We start from the raw sequence: 21,161 nt of genomic DNA on the forward strand, positions 1-21,161 counted from the left end.
CCTGGATGAGTCGCCAGTTTATCTCAGGGCCCTGTGTGAGCATTTGTGAGTTCATAACTTTGCTCAAGGGTATCTCGGCAGTGCTCTGAATGTGTCCTGGCACTTTTCCCTATTACAGAACACCTTGCATGTTTTGTCTGCACTGGGCCTTGAACCAGGAACCCTCCTCAGCTTCTCAGCTCAGGTCCCAATACAAACTGGCTTGTAAGAAGCTTTCGAGTTTGTGAGGATCTATCTACAGTTTAAACAATCTACAGTTTATGAGGATCTACATTGTGAGAAGATCTACAGTTTGTGACAATCCAGTGTTAGTAAAGAAAACACTAGTTTTTATAGTAGAAGAAGAAAAAGCTTTGATGCATGGGATACAGTCATTGACATCACTGAAGGAAAAATAGAGGACGAAAAGAATTTTTTACTTTTGTTTTCGCTCCTCTTCAGCCTTCTGAAACCTGCCACTATGGGGCGATAAAACTAAATTGGCTCCACTTAAGGAATATGTCGAACATTTAAAGGACTACTTTAAGATGTTTAATTATTTTTGTCATTTTCCAAGCTATACATTATACATTATACATTGTGATACCTTACATGCCAGAGCAGCTCAAATGAGCGAAATCTCCTCCATCCTCTCCAACACTGCTTTTCCCCTCCTCCTCCTCCTCCTCCGCGGCTGACTCCCTCCGTACGGACCCCGCATGTACCGACGCTGCGAGGAGCGCTGGGGGTGACTTAATGACAGAGTGCGTCTAACTGGGGTTAAAATGGGAGATTTAACCGCTGCTGTTCATTCGGGATGCAGCAGCCCGACGAGCAATTTGTTGCCGGGCGTTCCTGAGCCGTGAGCGCGTCTGAGAGTTCGGTGAGTTTACAGATGTCAATAATAATAATGATAATGATAATGATAATGATGATGATAATAATAATAACAACAACAATAATAATAATGATAATAAGTTATTTCCCTACAGTTTTACGATTTAGCTCCATGACGGGTTAATTTCTTGATTTTGGTGTTGACCATATTGATACTTTTTTCCACTTGCAACCATCAAGTGGATAAACAAAGATGGTTTGATGATGACGTCTTTGTTTTAATATTGATGGATTTATTTTGGTGACTGTACTGTTTTTGTTTTTCAGAAATATTATTCTGAATAATTAGAGAGTAGATGTTGGAAATTGTGTGTTTACTTCACAATTAAAGGGACTGAAATCTGCCTCATGAAAGAAACGATACAGGAAGCTTAATGTATAGCCTATATATACAGTGAATATACAGGTCGGAGCACAGACTTTTAGTGCATTTTACCCATTCGTATTTATTCATCGCATTTTCTCCAAATGATGATCATTTCAAGATAATCTTTTTTTTGACCTTGAGACATGACACCTGTTTGATTCAAATGTATTGTGCACCACATATGTTGTTGACAGCATCTGCATGTATTGTCACCCATAGCTGCCAAATGATATAGAGCCATTGTAAATTTGAATTCATGTGTCGTGGCGCTCCCTCAGAGGGATGAGGAGATCTATCACCCATGGGGAGCTTGGAGAGACGCTGCTCCTGCACATTTAGAGGAGCCATCTGAGGTGGCTCAGCATCTGTATCAGATGTCCCCTGGATGCCTCCCTCAGGAGGTGTTCTGGTCATGGGAAGAGATCATGGGGAAGGTCCGGGACACGCTGGAGTGATACTGTATGTCACTCGGCTCGCCTGGGAATGCCTTGGGATCCTGCCGAAAGAGCAGGAGGAATTGTCCAGGGAATGGGAAGTCCGAGTGTCCCTGCTCAGACTGCTGTCCCCTGACAATGTCCCGGATGGATGGAAAGGAAGGAAAAAACAAGTTGAAGTTAGATGTGGTTAAAAGAAAGAACTTGAATTACTACATTATTTATTAGCATTACATTATTTATATTTAAATGTGTGCACTTTCTCTAAGGAAACAGAAGAAAAATAGGGATGTCTGTTAATTTTTTACACATTGCTAATCTTAAATATTTTATATTCCATTTAAAGTCTGCACAGAGAGTAGACACACAGCAATGATTTTGGGACTTAAATAATGTCATGTCACAGAATAGATATTTGCTTCCACCGTGTTCCTCCAATTTATTCAGTTCAGTAGATGTTTCAAGATGCTAAACTGTCAGTAACCAGATGAGAACCCAAATGCGACACACGAGATTGGCTGAACACCGCTTTATTGTCGGACACAGACAACAGACAGGATTCACCGGGGAGCGAGCAGAACAGAATAGTCGGGGACAGGCAGGGTCGAGATCGGGCAGAAGGCAGACAGAGTTTACCGGGGAGCAGGCTAAACATAATGGTCAGGAACAGGCAAGGTCGGAACCGGGCAGGCAGGCAAACAGGAATGCGCTGGAAAGTCATCGGGAATGAATAACGATCTGGCAGAGAGCAGGTGTGCCTCCGGGGTTTAAGATGAGCGTTCATTAGAGTCCTGATGCACAACAGGTGTGCGGCGAAGCGGCTCACGGGCATGATTGCCCGCAGCTGTGACACTAAACAAGTTTTAGCAGAATTCCTGCCTCTTTTCATTTCACTCTTTCGGACATAATTGTCATAATTGTGTCCAATCCTATGTAGTGGAATCCTTTATTTTTGCCACGGTGGACAAGAGACACTTCTGCCCATCACTTTTTTTTTATTTACAGGAGACAACACATCTGGCACAGTTTCAAACTAATTAATGCAGGCTGCTTAACGTCGGTTGCGTTTTGTGCAGTTTAAAGACGGATTATCCCGACAGTTTTGTCTGTGAGGCACCAGCGAATGGAGGGAAAAGGCAGAAGGCAGCTGTTTTTTTTATTTTGTTTTTTATTATAACACGCGCAAGCCAACAATTTTAAAGCAGAAGCTCACAAAAACTTTAGGAAAAATGTCATAGTGCCCAAATGTCGGTCAACACGACATTTCTGTGGAATTGCATTATCTCTACGTAAAATCCCCAATAAAGGGATTCTCTTGTGTTGTCATAGACACATAAAAATACTAATAATACTCAGATATTGTCATCACTTCTCTGTTCCAGTTGTGATCCTCCTCATATATCCGACATGTTACACTCTTTCACAGCAGAGTTCCAACTTTTCTTTGCCACAGGTTTCTCACTTTCTTTGGAAGGAGAACAAATATCAGGTCTCTTGATGATGATGTCACATATTATAACTTTGATTTTTTTTTTTTAATGTTAGCTCCTTTTGGTATTGATGACGACCCCAGAATCTCTTAGAGCACCTGCTGTTGCCTCAATAGTGCAACAAAAAACAAGCCAGGTTCCAAATAATTGAATAATAACACAGATTTTTTTTTTTTTTCACACTACGTAGTTAAATTCACTATGTCCCTATGTAAATAACTTTTAATTATACTGGAAAGTGTGTGTGTTTGTGTGTGCCTGTGTGTGCGTGCCTGTGTGTGCGTGCGTGCGTGTGTGTGTGTGGGGGGGGGCTTACAAGAGATTGCAACTGCTGTCTGCTGGGAGGTTATCAAAATCATATTTGTGCATATTTAATTTTAAAAATCCCAATAACTCATCTAATTGGTTAGGAACAATGTAACCCATATCTCAGTGTCCATGCAGTTGGTTTTTTATGTGGAAAGAGGAACAAACATTATAGGTGTATGGTGATATAATATATAGTGAATCCTGATGATAATTAAATGCTCGGCTTTAGAGTGTCATTGGGCTTCTGAATCATTTTCTTTGGTCACGACTTTAAAAGGAAGTTGCAGCACTGACGTCCTTCCCAGTCTGCTGATGCTGAGCTGCTGTGCAGGTTAGTTTCGAAGACTTATTAAACTAAATGAAGTCCAATTCACATTTGGTGATGAAACATCATGCTAACTTTTGTTCATGATAAGTGAAGTACCTTTTAGCTAAAAAGAGTTTAAAAATGTGATTATTGTACTGCTTCCTACCACCAGAGGGCAGTGGAGATATGTTGGCTTTAAAAAGCTCTTGATATTGTTGGTATTCATTATTAAAGCATGCAGCGAGTGCTCGGATGTTAAATGCATATTTTATTACTAGTATGTTTATTAGTATGTTAATTACAATATAATACAAAAATACTATGGAAAAATGCCTTGTGTTTTTTAACAGTGGCCATTAGAGGTGAATTGTCAGTGATTGCTGAAGGTCAGCGGCTGCTGGAGCACCATGTGGGATCATGGACTTGCTTAAAACCGTCTCACATGGGAAGCAGAAGGGAGAGCACTTATCCAAATCAATCACTGATGCCAAACAACAACAACAAAAAAATAAATAAACATCCCAGATTAATCTGTGTTAATGTTGCATCTGTCCAGACACAGGTGCACTGCTTTGCTTCCCACATGAGACATTTTTAAATGGCTCATCAACTAAAAATGTTTTCCACATCTCATGCTGCCACCGGTAGTCGAACACCATACGTGAATGAAAGATGAAAACAACTGCTCAGCAAGCGCACACAAACATATATACAGTATACTCTCTCTCTCTCTCTCTCTCTCTCTCTCTCTCTCTCTCTATATATATATATATGTGTGTGTGTATATATACTGTATATATATGTGTGTGTGTGTGTGTGTCTATATATATATATACACACGCACAAAGTTGCTTATTCAGATGAACTCAGATATATTAACAGTAATTTGAGGATTTTGAGAGAATTAAAAATCTTCTTTAAATTTAGTCCTCAGTTGAAAAAAGAGGAGTTGTGCGTACAATAGAGCTGGTGCTTTTCTTTGTTTTTTCTGGTATTGTGTGTGTGCAGAGTGCAGAGCTAGGAGCTTATAAGAGGGAGAGAAGATTAGCCAGATGATAAGAGGAAATGATCAAAGGAAAGAAAGCTAGTGCGCAATATTAAAAGGAAATTTGGGCCAGACGGGACATCTTGGAGAGAAGAGGCAATAAATCGGTTGATGGATTATAAATGGCTATTCAGAAGAATTAATTAATTAAGGATTGCTCATACAGTTTTTATTTTTTGTGGATAGATTCTTTTTGTTAAGTGTAAAATGTGGCCAAATTTGTGATTCATTTTGTTTTGTTTTTTAAGTCGATGCCAATAAAGCATTTAAAGTTTAAATGAGAACTGACAGTGGATCAGCAAATCATTAGTTGTAATATAAAGAACAATCAAGCTTGATTATTGTTTAAATTATACTGATACTGGTATAAAGACCCAAAGGTTTACTGTTTTTGAATAAAATTGAGTACATCCATTTTTTCCATTGAATTCCAGTCAGGATTATTTGATGTGTTTACACCTTTGGACCTCATCACTGCTCCTGATATCCAACCTCAGCCTTGTGTGTGTGCATGCAACCACATTTTTTTAACATTTCACCAGCCTCGAGTGATGAATTTTGAAGTGCTCTTTGGCTTATCTGCTAAATATATTATACATTTACAAATGCAGCTCAATCCTCAATGATGTGGGAGAAAACGACATTTACTGGTATGTTGATTGAAGATATGAGCAGACATATAATGTGTATGTGGCAAAGGGAGAAAAGTGATTCATGTGCTGACAATTAAAACTTACTGCAGTCTGTGGTAAAAATGTAACGCTATTACATTATTTACCAAGATTGCACTGCAGCAGAACATTCCCTGCAAAATAATCTGCTCTGACCCCAGCCGCTTCATTGCTCTCATGTAGACTGATTAATGTGGGAGGTCATGCAGAAAAGTGTAGTTTCGATCATAGCACTTTATTTTGAAAAGTGTACAGTATTAATGAACCACAAAAATGCTATCTGAGCTAAAATCAAAAGTTATCTCAACTTCTGGTGGACTGTGCAAATGTGCTGCCAAAGAGTAAATGGTGTTAGCATGGGAACGATGCAAAAACAAGAATACATAAATCAAATGCAACAAAACAAAGCTGCAAGAGAAAAATGTGGCAATCGCAGAAACTAAGCAGGAAGGAAAACTTACAAGTCCACAATACAACACACCCCCCCCCCCCACCCCAACAACTGTAAGAGAGAAATGAGGCAAATTCATTCCACAACGGAAGTGCACATGCCACTGTAAGGTGAATTTATTAGAGACAATTATAAAGTCTTATAAATCAAGGTGTCTAACTACGTAATTACACTGCTCTTGTAAACGACTGCAGCCACTTATTTAAAAAAGACATACAGCTTAATGTAACTCTTCCCTCTCCTCTCCAAAGGTTAGCTAACTTTAATCTCTTCCTCTCCTTTGTGCATGCTGCACTTCTGTTGTGGTGCTAATTTGCTCATTTCTCTCTTGCAGTTGTTTTGAAGTGTACGTGTTTTTTCACATTAGTTTATTTTGTCTTAACAGTGAAAGTACATTTCCACTTTTCAACACCGAGGAAAACTGGGCTCTTGAATGAAGATGAGGATTTCAGTCAAACACCAACAACCAAACTCACCTCAACCACAACAATGACATCGATCTTCTTCCCTCAAGTTGTCTGCTAAACCTAATCAATACCTATTGTGATTGTGTGAAAATGATACATGCGTTTGAGGTCAACAGTCAGGGTAGGTTATAGATTTTTGTTCTGGCTAAGTCGGCTAACCCTGTGGATGCGTATTGACAAGCATTACAGACCAGACATTCATAGAATACTGCTTTGTTTCCATTCTATTTATTTTTTGTTCCAGGACCTGCCAGACTTATTTTAGTGTGTCTTTATTTCTATTTGAATGTTTGGTGAATCCTGTTATGTGGAGCTGCATGACTGATGCAGTGTCACAGTTAGAAATGGAAGTTTTCGGAAGTCTTAAAAAACCTGGTCTACTCCCTCTGCACTGGAAGTTGCTGGAAAAATTCTGCTTCCTCTTTTGCAGCTTATTATTTGAACTATTTGAATTCCATTCGAATTTTTACAGTATATATTCAAAGCCAGACAGCTTGGTTCGGACTGTTGCCTCAAACAATCAAGGTTTGAATCCCCTGGGGCCTGAGCAGAGTTTGCATGTTCTCCTGTCTCTGCATGGGTCGTCTCCAGGTGTTCCGGTGTTCTCTCACCGTCCAAAGACATGAATTTGGGGGATAGGAGATTTGGCTGGTCCACATGTTTGTTTAGCAGTTAATGTGAGTGTGAATGGTTGTTTGTATTTGTATGTTGGGAAAAGAATTTAGTGGATGGATGGATGGATGGATGGATGGATGGATGGATGGATGGATGGAAGCTCTCTTTAGTCATTTTGAATTGACCTTGCCACCTATAATGTCTATAACTATGAGCTGTGCTATTGAATACATATTTACTCTGTGCATTCTGCTATATTAAACTCATTGTATGGTGTCTCAATAATAATAATAATGTTGTCTTCTGCTGCTGTCAGATGTGGCAGTCAACGTGAACAGGTAAATGAAACATGATCCAAAAGGCTTTCTTGGGGTTTCATTCTCTTTGTCCTTGACTTTCAGCCCAACTATGACCACTGGCGGCAGATCATGACTTTGCTCAACAAGTCAGATGAGGTGTCCTCTCCCTCCTCCCCTCTGTCCATCCTTGACCGTAATTTTTCCGCCTTGGCCACCAGTGACCCTTCAGACTCGCCCTTATCCTTCTTCACCTCCTCTCCCTCACTGACCTTGTCCAACTGCACCAGCCCTTCACCAGGCTCCCCTCCTCGGTACAACTTCTATGCCATGCTGCTGGTGCTCCTGATCTTCTGTGTGGTGTTTGGTAACGTGCTGGTGTGTTTGGCTGTGTCACGGGAGCGTGCTCTGCAGACCACCACCAACTACCTCATTGTCTCTCTGGCTGTGTCTGACCTGCTACTGGCAACACTGGTCATGCCCTGGGGCGTTTACCTAGAGGTAAACACACTTCATTACATTTGAAAATCGATCCAATATGATCACATGATCACCCAATTCACCACACACAGACTTTTGAGTTATTTTAGTCATCAAACACACAAATTGGTATATATGTGTATAATTTTGAGTTTGAAAAAGATGGATTTCTATATATGCTCCTCATCAGCAACTTGGTACCTTAAGCCTTAGTGTTGGTCAGGATTTTAAAACGCCCTGTGGCATCATTATCGACTTAAAGTGTGTGTAAAATAACACACTTATTGCTCTGTTCTCACAAAAAGCAAGTCTTTGAACTAATACGCCAAAAAGTGTTAAGCCTATAAGTTTGAAACCTCATCAAAATCTTGAGTAAAATACAGAAGAAAGTTTATAATGATATTAAAGGTGTGAGAAGAAGAAGCTAAACAAAAATTTACAAAAAAAATTTAAAAAAAGAGAATGCATTTATTGTACCAGTATATTTATTTTCCATGTTTCATCAGGTCTCAACTTAAATAAGTCTTCTTTACAGCAATATTTTTTTTTCCCATTTGGATTTCAAAAATAAGATTCAGATTCAGATTTCTTTTATCTGTCCCACAACGGGGAAATTTACGCCGCAATAGCAGCAAAAACACACAGAGGAAAAGACATAAGATAAAGATAAGAATAGAAAATATATAATATACATTTGATTAAGAATTAAAATAAGAATAAAAAATATATAATAATCCAAGATAAATTAATAATTAGCCTTTTTGTATACCTGTACATAGTACAGAGGGTGTATACAATATACATCTCAGAATATCTAATATTCAGACTGTGCTATCGGGCGTTATGTTTATTGTGCAGCCTGACAGCAGCCGGCAGGAAAGATCTGCGATACCTCTCCTTCACACAGCGAGGGTGGAGCAGCCACTCACTGAATGAGCTGCCCAGTGCTGTCAGGGTGTCCTGTAGGGGGGTGGGGGGTGGGGGGTGGGGGGGACGTGTTGTTCAACATAGATGACAGCTTAGCCATCATCCTCCCATTTCCCACTACCTCCACTGAGTCCAGGGGACATCCCAGGTCAGAGCTGGCCCTCCTTACCACTCTGTCCATCCTCTTCCTGTCCCTGTCCGTGATGCTGCTGGACCAGCAGACTATCCCATAGAAGATGGCTGATCCCACCACAGAGTCATAGAAAGTCCTCAGGAGTGGTCCCTGCACTCCAAAAGACCTCAGCCTCCTGAGCAGGAACAGTCTGCTATTGCCCTTCTGTGTTGTGTGTCCAGTCCAGGCTACTGTTTAGGTGAACACCCAGGTACTTATAGGACTTCACAACCGTGAACCTGCGCATTTTTGTAGAAATGGACTAAAGAACGGTGAATGCTCATTTTATTATGAATTAAAAATTACGATTAAATTTGCGCAAACATTAAACTGACTTTAATTAGAGGCATTGCATTATACTCAATCTTTTCTAAACTTGACAGTAAATCTGCCTGATCTGATTGAAATCTGATTTCAACTGAAAAGTTGCAATCAAATATTGAGTAACTTCACTAAATGAAGCCATCCTGCCTTACAGTTATACTGCACTGCGAAGATTAAAGTGTGTGAAGCTGCTCAATCAATCAATCAATCAATCAATCAGTCAATCAATCAATCAATCAATTAATCAATCAATCAATCTTGGTTTATATAGTGTCTGTTACAATCAAAATTGTTTCTAGGCGCTTTACAGAATCCCAGGGCTTGACCTGCAACAAGCAACAGTAGCAAGGAAAAACTCCCCTTTAACAGGAAGAAACCTTGAGCAGGACCAGGCTCATGTAGGCTCCTGCTGATGGTCGGCTGGGTAGAGAGAGAGGAGGAGGGGGAGAACAAGTAGAGACTAGGCAGAGATCATAGAAATACATTAATTATAATAAACTGCCGGTAGATTTGAGTTGGTCAGCGGGGTTGGAGGTCAGTAGGTCAGCATACGGCTAATAAATGAGAAAATTCTACTTTAATGCCAGCCTCTGTTATTTTGCCGAAGGTGGTGGGAGAATGGCATTTCAGTCTCATTCACTGCGACATTCTGCTCACGCTGGACGTCATGATGTGCACAGCCAGTATTCTCAACCTCTGCGCAATCAGCATTGACAGGTGAATGCTTCTTTCATGTTACTTACGTTAATAACTAATGTTAACCTGTTTTTTTCTTTCACCAGGAGTTTAAATGGTCAAGTTTATAAGGGGGGGGGGGGGGGGGGGGGACGTGTTGTTCAACATAGATGACAGCTTAGCCATCATCCTCCCATTTCCCACTACCTCCACTGAGTCCAGGGGACATCCCAGGTCAGAGCTGGCCCTCCTTACCACTCTGTCCATCCTCTTCCTGTCCCTGTCCATGATGCTGCTGGACCAGCAGACTATCCCATAGAAGATGGCTGATCCCACCACAGAGTCATAGAAAGTCCTCAGGAGTGGTCCCTGCACTCCAAAAGACCTCAGCCTCCTGAGCAGGAACAGTCTGCTATTGCCCTTCTGTGTTGTGTGTCCAGTCCAGGCTACTGTTTAGGTGAACACCCAGGTACTTATAGGACTTCACAACCGTGAACCTGCGCATTTTTGTAGAAATGGACTAAAGAACGGTGAATGCTCATTTTATTATGAATTAAAAATTACGATTAAATTTGCGCAAACATTAAACTGACTTTAATTAGAGGCATTGCATTATACTCAATCTTTTCTAAACTTGACAGTAAATCTGCCTGATCTGATTGAAATCTGATTTCAACTGAAAAGTTGCAATCAAATATTGAGTAACTTCACTAAATGAAGCCATCCTGCCTTACAGTTATACTGCACTGCGAAGATTAAAGTGTGTGAAGCTGCTCAATCAATCAATCAATCAATCAATCAGTCAATCAATCAATCAATCAATTAATCAATCAATCAATCTTGGTTTATATAGTGTCTGTTACAATCAAAATTGTTTCTAGGCGCTTTACAGAATCCCAGGGCTTGACCTGCAACAAGCAACAGTAGCAAGGAAAAACTCCCCTTTAACAGGAAGAAACCTTGAGCAGGACCAGGCTCATGTAGGCTCCTGCTGATGGTCGGCTGGGTAGAGAGAGAGGAGGAGGGGGAGAACAAGTAGAGACTAGGCAGAGATCATAGAAATACATTAATTATAATAAACTGCCGGTAGATTTGAGTTGGTCAGCGGGGTTGGAGGTCAGTAGGTCAGCATACGGCTAATAAATGAGAAAATTCTACTTTAATGCCAGCCTCTGTTATTTTGCCGAAGGTGGTGGGAGAATGGCATTTCAGTCTCATTCACTGCGACATTCTGCTCACGCTGGACGTCATGATGTGCACAGCCAGTATTCTCAACCTCTGCGCAATCAGCATTGACAGGTGAATGCTTCTTTCATGTTACTTACGTTAATAACTAATGTTAACCTGTTTTTTTCTTTCACCAGGAGTTTAAATGGTCAAGTTTATAAGGGGGGGGGGGGGGGGGGGGGGGGTAAATCATTAAAAGAAAACCCCTCAGAGATGGATTTTGCTTTATCATTTAAACTGTTGTCCATGGTCATTGTGGCTATACTCGTCCATGATCTTTCATCTGATCGTGACCTGTGTGTTCAGGACTAGCTGCTCAAACAGCCAGCAAGAAGACACCATCACTTGTTATTCTGAGAAAAGTGAAGTGCTCAAAAATGAGCATGATGAAGTCAAACAGGTTTATTAATATTGCATAATAACAGGGCTGGTTGGAAGGTTTAGGTTTGAGCTAAGAGGGATTTTCCTGGTATCCCCAAACTTTTGGGATTTGATTGCTACAGATTAGGGTAGAGTATGTATCCAGCCACAGACAGTGTTTTCTAAAATTCCATGTAGGTTTCAATCCAAAATCCTGTAATTTAAGATTAAACTCAATTTTCCAATAAATTGGGAAGTTTTCCAATTTTGAATATTTTACCTCATATCAAATTGATGTTCTGTAAATTACCAGACATGTGACCAGTCTATGTGCTTGGTTTTTCTTTCATGTTAAACTCGGTGTTCCTCATCTGTCACTGAACTAACAGAAGTTCCCTGAAGATCATCTCTCATACCTACACTAATTATCACCCACATAAATGGAATTAATCATATCAGCATGCATCAGACATGTTTTTGTATCCTTGTTGCTGTGAGGTGGCGAGTGACAGCTCCTGTCTGTTTGAGAGGACACTGAATTCCCACTGTCCTTCCACAAAGTGCCTGAGTTTGCTTTAAGATATGTGCATCCATGACTGCAGTGTAATCCCGAGTCTGCATCTGCATCTGTGTGCACCTTCACAGATACACAGCTGTGGCCATGCCTATGCTCTACAACACCAGATACAGCTCGAGGAGGAGGGTGGCAGTGATGATTGCAGTCGTATGGTTCCTCTCGTTTGCAATTTCATGTCCTTTGCTTTTTGGACTCAACAACACTGGTAATAGTACATCATACCCCCCCAAAATGACACCCCTCCTAATGGTTTAGCATTTCAGTAAAGACACACAAATCACAGGTATTGATTTAACTGTCAGACCAAAAATTCTGCAGAGTTTGTAGCACCCGCAACACTATGAATTTCAAAGTAGGAAATTGAAGTAACTTCATTATACTTCATTATTATTTATTGAATTTAACTTTTAAGATGGCTTCTGTCTGTTTGACTTACAGCACACCTCTAGAGCATTGGTTGCAATAGTGATTTTGAAAGTTTTCAAAAGCTTAAAGCAATATAGGATGTAAGATATTTGAGTTGACAAAAGAGTCTCTTAAAATATAAATCCATGTTTATGTATTTTATATGAAGACAACTTTCATTAGTTTGTAATCTGAGCTCTGGAACTCATTGAATATGACGGTGAAATAATAAAAGATGCTGTGTTAATCAGGGACAAAATATTAGCACACAGAAATCCTTAAGAGATATTTCAATATCAAGACTTCATATTGGTTTCTAACAGTTGGTTGCTAACAATTTTCTAAAGGCACCTGTAAAAAGTGAGATAAGACACTGACACTGAGTTTCATTTCCATTATCAGCAAAGTTTGCCATTTACTGGAACAACTAACAAACAAATAAAACACATTCCAGCTAACTCTAACTTATGCACCACTGCGCAAACATGGGCACCAACACACAAACATTGAGTGATCAGTTTTTACCCAAAATAAATGCCTGAAAATTTACAAAAACAACAAAACATCTAAACAATTTTTAAATTTGCTTCTGATCCAGGTGTGGATTTATATTTAATTCAAGAGTCACCACAAGGGTTTGCTGAACTTCAGAAACATAAAGAAATCTGGAAAATACATGTTAGCCCTACATTTTCTGTATTTATACTTACTATGGATTTGTGAGATTAAGTAAAAAGCCTCCAGTAGCTGCATGGCTGATTTTTCCATGTTTCTATGCCTGGTAACACTTTTGTTAGCTGTAAACGTTCTCTGACATTAACTTATAATAGTTCTAAAAGAGATTAATATTATTAATAGCCCCATAACATATTCATATAGATTTATAAAAATGAGAAACTACCAGAAACAATTTGTTGTTGTTTACCTGTTCAGCATTCGTCTCCCATTTCTCCTGCAGCTAACCGTGATGGCACCACATGTAGCTTTGCAGATCCAGCCTTCGTGGTCTATTCATCTGTGGCCTCCTTCTATGTTCCCTTCATCGTAACTTTGCTGGTGTATGCACAGATCTGCGTGGTGCTGCGTCGCCGAGGCAGGCGCACAGCCCCCCCACGCAGGCACGGTCTAAACACACAACGATCTGCTGATGGAGTAGAAACACACAGGGGGAGGAAGGTAATTCATCACTCTGGATTATTGGATAATTTCATTTCATCATAATTTCATCATGAATCTGTACAAAGCTTTCTTATAAAAAAAAGGCATGTCTTACTTATATACAAGCTGCTATGGGTGCTAAGGGTTTTCTGCTTCCCCTTCAGAATAAGTGCACACAACCAGAGGATGTGAAGTTGTGTGCTCTGATCCTGAAGCCTGCAAGCACCGGTCTACAGCGGAAGAAAGTGGTGAGCTTCTTGATACAGTGAATCGTTAAGGTCATGTTGTTGGTCTCACAATGCATTGCCTGGTTTTCCTCTTTGTGTGTCAGACCCTTGTGAAAGAGGCAGTGGTTCACCCCCTCGAAAGTGAGCCAGGTCAATTCCTGCCCCAGACTCAGCAAAACCGTTCTCCTCCTCAAACCTCCTCCCAGTCTGGACATGCCAAGATCTCTCTGGCCATTTCAGTTGGACCTGCCCCAGTTCTTCCCTCAGCTGTGACACGATCAACCCTTCTGCCTCGTTCACCCACCCTTGAAGATGGCATGAGGGGCCGAGAGGGATGGAGAGAAAACAGTGGAGCCAGAGAAAGATGGAGAATTACTAAAGAGAGAGCGAGAGGAAGACTGTCTCAGCAGAAGGAACGCAAGGCCACACAGATGCTTGCTATTGTGCTTGGTGAGACTTGGGTATTGATCAAATGCTCACTACTCTCATTTTTTTATTACAATATTTCACCACCTGCACAGTTTTAGCTCGAAATAAAATCTGTACCGGTGAGAAAAATGGATGAAAACTAAGAACTTAGATGGAAAAATGATCTTTACTACACCAAAATAAAACACAAATCAGTTGACAGAGCATGGGGACGTACTCTAATGCCTTTGGTTTTTACACTATTTCGATATGTCAAAATGTAAGATTTCAACTGGGATGTCAAAATAAATGTAATGTTCATGGTACTTTGTGTAAGGATGGGAGAACTGGAGTGTAATGTACCACAGAACTTTTACGTAATTTGTAAAGTTCTTATTATGATGCCTTTCAAACCCTTCTGTATAAAAAGTAGGGTTGACAAAAGTTTTTTTTTTCCCCCATTTTGTAACACCCTAAATGATTGGCAGATTTCATCTTCTGATCATCTTCCTTTTTCTGTCTCAAAGGTGTGTTTATCATCTGCTGGTTACCTTTCTTCCTCACCCATGTGCTGAAGGCACATTGCAGGAGCTGTTGCATCTCGCCTTCACTGTACAGCGCTGTCACCTGGCTCGGATATCTGAACAGCGCCGTCAATCCTGTCATATACACCACTTTTAACATCGAGTTTCGCAAAGCCTTTATCAAAATCTTGCACTGCTGACTGATGGGAGAAGAAAACTGTCAACAAAGACATCCTGAGTAGAGGAACAAGGCAGAGTTGTGATCATGCAAGAACCATTTGAGTATTACCTGCTGAAGAATGATAGAAAAAAATGAATGCGGGAACCAATGCATGTGACAGAGATGACAGTAGGGATGCGAGAATCTCCAAGAAAAAGTTTGTGACAGGTATAAGGCAGTTACAAGAATACAATGGTAGCCAAGGATATTTATAGGAAAGGAGAAGTTGTGAGGAGGTTTTACTTGACATCTGCAGACATTAGCATGTGTCTTTCCAGACATCCTTCTGGAAAGACACATGCTAATCTTTTGGAGGGGGGGTTTGGAACCAAAAATGTCATCTTGTTATTTATTTCTTGTATGTGCTTGTATAGTCATGAATAAGCCAAGCTGAATTAAGCAAATGAGTGTCAAGCAGGGACATATATGGAATATATATGGAATATGCCCATACTTGACACTCAATTATTCTTCATGCCAAAATTACATGGCAGAAAAATGAGTTGACAAACAAGTACATGATCATCAGGAAGAGCTAACATAATGTATACATTGATTTGCTTTAAATAGGTGTGCATGCATATAAAGTGAATGCATTTTCATCCAACAAATAATAATCTGGTTTTGAACTCAACAGATTTCTTCCTGCTGCCCCCCTCCCCCCAAGGGTTGCTATGGTGAAATCAACTTCCCCTAGAAAACCCCAACCTGTGCATCACACACCAACTCACTTCCTTCCTATTTTCTTTCATTTATCTTTCTCTGGGCCTTCTTCCTGGCAGTTTTACCTCCCACTTTGTTACAATCCTGGCATAAAGGGTGGAACAAAGAGAGGACACAGTAATCTGAAGACATTATCTGTTTGTTCAACTAATTAACCTAATGCATCAAATAAAGCATATGTGTGGTTGCTCATGGTGTGTGTGTGTGCAGGTTTGTGCATGTGCATGATATATAGGAGAGCTAAACCAATCTACACCAGATTGTAGGTCATGACAACAGTTCAGTTGGAGGCCGCCTTAGCCAGCCTTACTAAGGCTGAATAAGGCTGACGAAGGGCAACGGTATTCTTCCACCAGTTTATTCACTTCCCTTCCTCAAACTATGTCCAAACTATTTCAGTCTGGCTTCTCAGGCGGCAACTCTGAAACATCTGACGCACTGTCCTTCTGATGTACTCATTCCTAAACCTATCCATCCTTGTTACACCCAAAGAGAACCGCAGCATCTTCATCTCCATGACCTCCAGCTGAAATGAACCCAGTGCCAATGCCACTACACCATTCCTTTTGTTTATTCAAACATTTTTTTTTCACATATCACATCATTCTTCGGGTGGTGGCAGCTCAGTCTGTTGGGGACTGGGCTAAGAAGCAGAGAGTTATTGGTTCAAGCCCAACTGCAGACAAAACACTGAAGATGTTCTGGTAGTAGTGGAAGGTGCCAGAACACCTTTAGAGCTACCAAGGTAGCAAGGTACTGAATTCACAAATGCTCATATGGGGCCCATCCATCGACACACTCTGTCTTCACCCATATGTGCCCCCTCCCAATGACCGCAAAAGGGCTGAAGCTGTTAAACAATGAAACACCTGTTTCTTTTCTCAACCCATTTCAACCTGCTTACACAGGTTCTTCACCTCTTTTTCGACTGCCCTGCACTGTCGACGCTAAATACTTAAAATCCTCAACCTTCTTTATCTCTTCTCCCTTTAACCTCACACTTCCAGTTGGAGCCCTCTTATTGGCACATGTACATTCTATCTTGCTCTGACTAACCTACATTTCTTTCCTTTTCCAGGAGTATCTCCACCTCTAGATTTTCCTCCACCTGGTTCCTGCTCTCACTACAGATAACAGTGTCACCTGCAGAGATCCTTGTCCATGGAGATTCTTGTCTAAACTCATCTGTCAGCCTATCCATCACAAGAACAAACTAGAAACAAAGCACTTGGAGAGTACAAATTGGTAATTTTCCCAATTATTGTGACTTACACCTGTAGTATCAGGACTCTCAAGTCTCATGCATTCACACATTTTCACTGTTTCACACTCTCACCCACCACACCTGTGATTCCTCACACACAAAAACCTAATATGCAATGCCCACTGAGTTCAATAGTATACTAGTGTTAAAACAAGGGTTAACATTAAGTTATATTTTTAGTCCATTTTAAACAATTTTATTATAATGTAATTCCATTAATTGCACTTCTTGTAACTATTCTATAACTCATGAACTTAATTCCTGTGTAGTTGCTATAGCTTTGTGCATCTGTTAAAAAGAAGACACTTGTTCTGGTCATCATAGTGCTCAACAGGAGTTTGACACATCCCAGTCATTCAGATAAACTTCCCAGCCAATCAAAAAATAAAATACAATACAGATACATATCAGCTAATCAGAAAATAGCACAGCTGTGTTATGAAATTCAAGGACTTAGTCATGTCTTATCCCACTTCCTTGTAACTTTATTCTACAGCTGTTAAGTGTAATCACTCTGTAATTGCTATACCTGCACATTTGTTAAAAAGAAAAAGAGAACAGCAGACCATGTCCTCATTGTTAGTAAAGGGCCTAGTTGCAAGCTCCACAGCCACCTCTTCTCAACACTTCAATACCGCCACAACAGGCCCAACTGCCTTTTCTCTTCACTGATCTCCTAACTTTATCCTTACTAATCTTTGCTACTTCCTACCCCACAACAGCTATCACTATACTTTATTATTTTAGCTTGCGGCACATTTTAACCATGTCTGTCTTTCATCACAACCTATACAAATCATTTTCTTAAGCCTCGTTTATGCTTCCACATCAGCATAACTCAAGGGTGTTTACGTGGGCAACCGCGTTATTAATTGGACCTCTGCAGCCACAGCAGAGATGCTTCCCGCCCCCCTCCCTCCAAAACTCTAACTCTAGAGTGAAGGTCCAAACCCGGGGGGCTGTGATTGGCTTGCTAAACTACATAATTTCCAGTTGTTTCTTTTCTGACTTTACTATAGTATCATTACATTTATTGTTTTCCCTTGGGGGAGGGGAGGGGGGGATCTAAATTCATTGTCACTGTCAATTCAAGGAAGCTGTTTTTTCTTATTTGTACCATGTTTTCTGACATCTTTTTTCTAGGAATGATGTATTGTGTGTGCAGTTCATTAACAAAGAGTTTCTAATTAGATCCAAAGTGATTGGCTGTAAATATAAGTAGGCTAATGAATTTGGCTCTTCTTTGTTCACTTGGATCTAAATTCAGGAAGTTGCATAGCAACCCAGACAACACTCTGTTTAAACGCCATGTCCTCTACCGTTTCGGCGGGAGGTTGCAGGGCCAATCTGCAAACGGTCCTGAAACATAAATGGTGAACGCCATCTGTATGCATTCAGGTTGCCGACAGTCTACACAGAAGCGCAATAAAGCCTCTTTTGTCTGATCTTACATAAAAGTCATGAGAAAATGATCTTTGGCTTTTGCTACCTCCAACTTCAGCCTATGTTACATCTGTCTCTACTCCTGTCTACTGTTTTCAGTCCTCTCGATGTTCCACTTTTTCTTAGCTAACCTCTGTAAATTTATACTCTTCTGTCATCACTGTACCCCCAAATTTACTCATCTGTTTTCCCTTCAGAAGATACACCAATTACCGTACTGTCCTTGTCCCATTGATCACCTTACCTGCAGCCATCCAGTCATCTGAAAGCACATTTCACCACCCAGAGCTGGTCCCAACAGTGCCCTGAAGGCCAAAAAACTCCCCACTTCAACTTCCTCTCCACTAGTGTCATCATCTACCCAGCACGATTCTATAGCATCTGGCTATATTCCCACCAACTACGTCTCTGCAACAAATAATTTCTCTATAGGTCTTTTCTATATTTCTACCATCATCTGTCTTTCTGTGTTTTTGTCCTGGATACCAAAGCTGCCTATCACTTTGTCATTGCCTCTATTACCTGCACTAGCATGTCTACTCCATCATCAGGCTCAGCCCAGAAATTCTCTTTCTTTCTTTTCAAATCCTACCTGTGGGGCATAACCACTAACATCAAAAACCACACGTTCCATTTCTCTCTCCAATGTCGCACTCTGACAATCTTTTTTGAACATTCCTATTAAACTCCTTCAGGAGGAAGGGACCAGACTGAAAATTTATGAATTCCATATTTTGTTGATTGTCATAAATAATTTAAGCAACATCTTTAATCAATGTCACTATTTTATTGAACTGATTTCAGCTGTCTGTTTGCTGTTGCCATATGTCGCTGATGTATTACCTACCGGTATATGTTTCCTATCTGTGTGCTCATCTCAACACACCTGTTGAAGGATGTTTTACCATTGATAGGCACTTCTGTCCTGGACCAGATCAATTGTTCTTTAGTGACAGGTTATGGACCCCGGTCCTACAAGGTGGCAGTGATTAAGCTGTTGCTTAAAAAAGCATCACTGGATCCTGATGTCTTAGCAAACTAAACTTAGCAAAATTCTAGAGAAGGTTGTGGTGACTCAGTTACTGGAGCACCTGCAGAGAAACAGCCTGGTTGAGATGTTTCAGTCAGGCTTTAGAGCTCATCACAGCACAGAAACAGCACTTCTTAAAGTTACTAATGATCTTCTTATAGCTTCAGATCATGGACTGGTCTCTATGCTGGTTCTGCTGGACCTCAGTGCTGCTTTTGATACAGTTGATCACAGCATCCTGTTACAGAGACTGGAGCATGTGATTGGGATTAAAGGGACAGCATGAAGAGAATTATTTTATCTTGTTAGCATCTTTTATCTCATTAGCATGTGTTATACTATATGTTTTTGTTTTATGTTACAGTTAGGTTAGAAGTTAGGAATACTATATACTCTTTAGTAGGAATACACATAAGCAAGTCGGTTGACCCTTCTTTGACATGAATACTGCTTAGACAGTTGGAGCCAGGCAGACAGGAAATGGTAGACCCTCATCGTAAAATATGACAGCATAATTTACTGGTGATTGATAAGTTCCTGGACAGGAATAAGACCTCTGATCTGGCCATCTGAGAAGACAATGGAGAAGGACTGCACCAACACCAATGAGGCAGGAAGAAGAAGATGAAGTCACCCAAGAAGAAGGACTGGATTGGACTGAATTAGCATCAATATTACATATGTCTTTCTATATAAACTGGGCCAAGGGATAGTTAGGTTGTCAGACTTCATGCCCTGACAATTGACTTTGTTGTTGGTAGGGTTATGAACTGGCCCAGAGCTCTGTAATATTTGTATTTTGAATTGATTCTGTTTGCCAAATACATCTGTTTGCTAAATACATCTGTTTGCTAAATACATTTTGAAATTGACATTTGTTTACTTGAAGTCTTCATTTAAGAACACACGGATTGGCAGTGACACACGAGAGGTACTGCGATCCAACAAGCACTAGACTGGTTTAGATCGTATTTATCTGATAGATACCAGTTTGCTCATGTCCATGGTGTTCCCTCCTCATACAGTAGGGTTAGCCATGGAGTTCCTCAAGGTTCTGTACTTGGACCAATCCTTTTCACCTTGTACATGCTTCCCTTAGGGAACATTATTCGGCAGCATGGGATAAATGTTCATTGTTATGCTGATGACACTCAGCTTTATTTATCCATGAAACCAGAGGAGACAGAGAAGTTAGTGAAGCTTCAGACCTGTCTTAAAGACATAAAGTCCTGGATGTCTTCAAATTTCCTCCTCCTTAACTTAGGAAAAACTGAGGTCATGGTGTTTGGTCCTGAACCTCTCAGGGATAGATTAGATCACATGATCACTCAAGATGGTATCTCATTAACATCTAGTCTCTCTGTGAGGAATCTAGGAGTAACTTTTGATCAAAATCTCTCCTTCAACTCACACATTAAATTAGTCTCTAGTAGTGCCTTTTTTCACTTGAGGAACATCACAAAGATCAGGAAGGTACTGACGCGGCATGATGCTGAAAAGTTAGTCCATGCATTTGTTACTTCCAGGCTGGACTATTGTAATTCTTTATTATCAGCGTGTCCAAACTCCTCTTTAAGAAGCCTCCAGCTGATCCAAAATGTTGCAGCTAGAGTTTTGACAGGTATTGACAAAAGAGATCACATTACTCCTGTACTGGCGTCTCTTCATTGGCTGCCCATTACATTTAGA

At 40.4% G+C, this 21,161-nt stretch overlaps 1 protein-coding gene and 1 long non-coding RNA gene across 2 annotated transcripts; one reads left to right on the forward strand and one right to left on the reverse strand.

The window, feature by feature from the left end:
• The first annotated feature begins 676 nt into the window (after window positions 1-676).
• On the forward strand, window positions 677-15,925 carry drd2l (dopamine receptor D2 like). The gene is made up of 8 exons (XM_057044845.1): window positions 677-862; window positions 7,434-7,829; window positions 9,839-9,948; window positions 12,139-12,275; window positions 13,434-13,651; window positions 13,798-13,881; window positions 13,965-14,310; window positions 14,796-15,925. The coding sequence occupies exons 2-8, from the start codon at window positions 7,461-7,463 to the stop codon at window positions 14,990-14,992; spliced, it is 1,461 nt and encodes a 486-aa protein (XP_056900825.1). The 5' UTR covers window positions 677-862; window positions 7,434-7,460; the 3' UTR covers window positions 14,993-15,925.
• Window positions 887-13,863, reverse strand: LOC130532294 (uncharacterized). Its single transcript, XR_008952298.1, has 3 exons — window positions 13,749-13,863; window positions 13,401-13,619; window positions 887-1,809 (listed from the first exon to the last, which is right to left on the reverse strand). It is a non-coding gene; the product is annotated as an uncharacterized LOC130532294 (long non-coding RNA).
• Window positions 15,926-21,161: the final 5,236 nt, after the last annotated feature.

The sequence above is a fragment of the Takifugu flavidus genome, chromosome 10 (assembly GCF_003711565.1).
Source record: "Takifugu flavidus isolate HTHZ2018 chromosome 10, ASM371156v2, whole genome shotgun sequence".
In the NCBI taxonomy this organism is placed as follows: domain Eukaryota; kingdom Metazoa; phylum Chordata; class Actinopteri; order Tetraodontiformes; family Tetraodontidae; genus Takifugu; species Takifugu flavidus.

Excerpts from the sequence above, each read along its gene's own strand:
- drd2l (XM_057044845.1), top strand. The coding sequence starts at position 7,461 with ATGACTTTGCTCAACAAGTCAGATGAGGTGTCCTCTCCCTCCTCCCCT. Across the intron at positions 9,949-12,138 it reads TGCGCAATCAGCATTGACAG|ATACACAGCTGTGGCCATGC; the intron begins GTGAATGCTTCT and ends GCACCTTCACAG. Across the intron at positions 13,882-13,964 it reads GTCTACAGCGGAAGAAAGTG|ACCCTTGTGAAAGAGGCAGT; the intron begins GTGAGCTTCTTG and ends TTTGTGTGTCAG.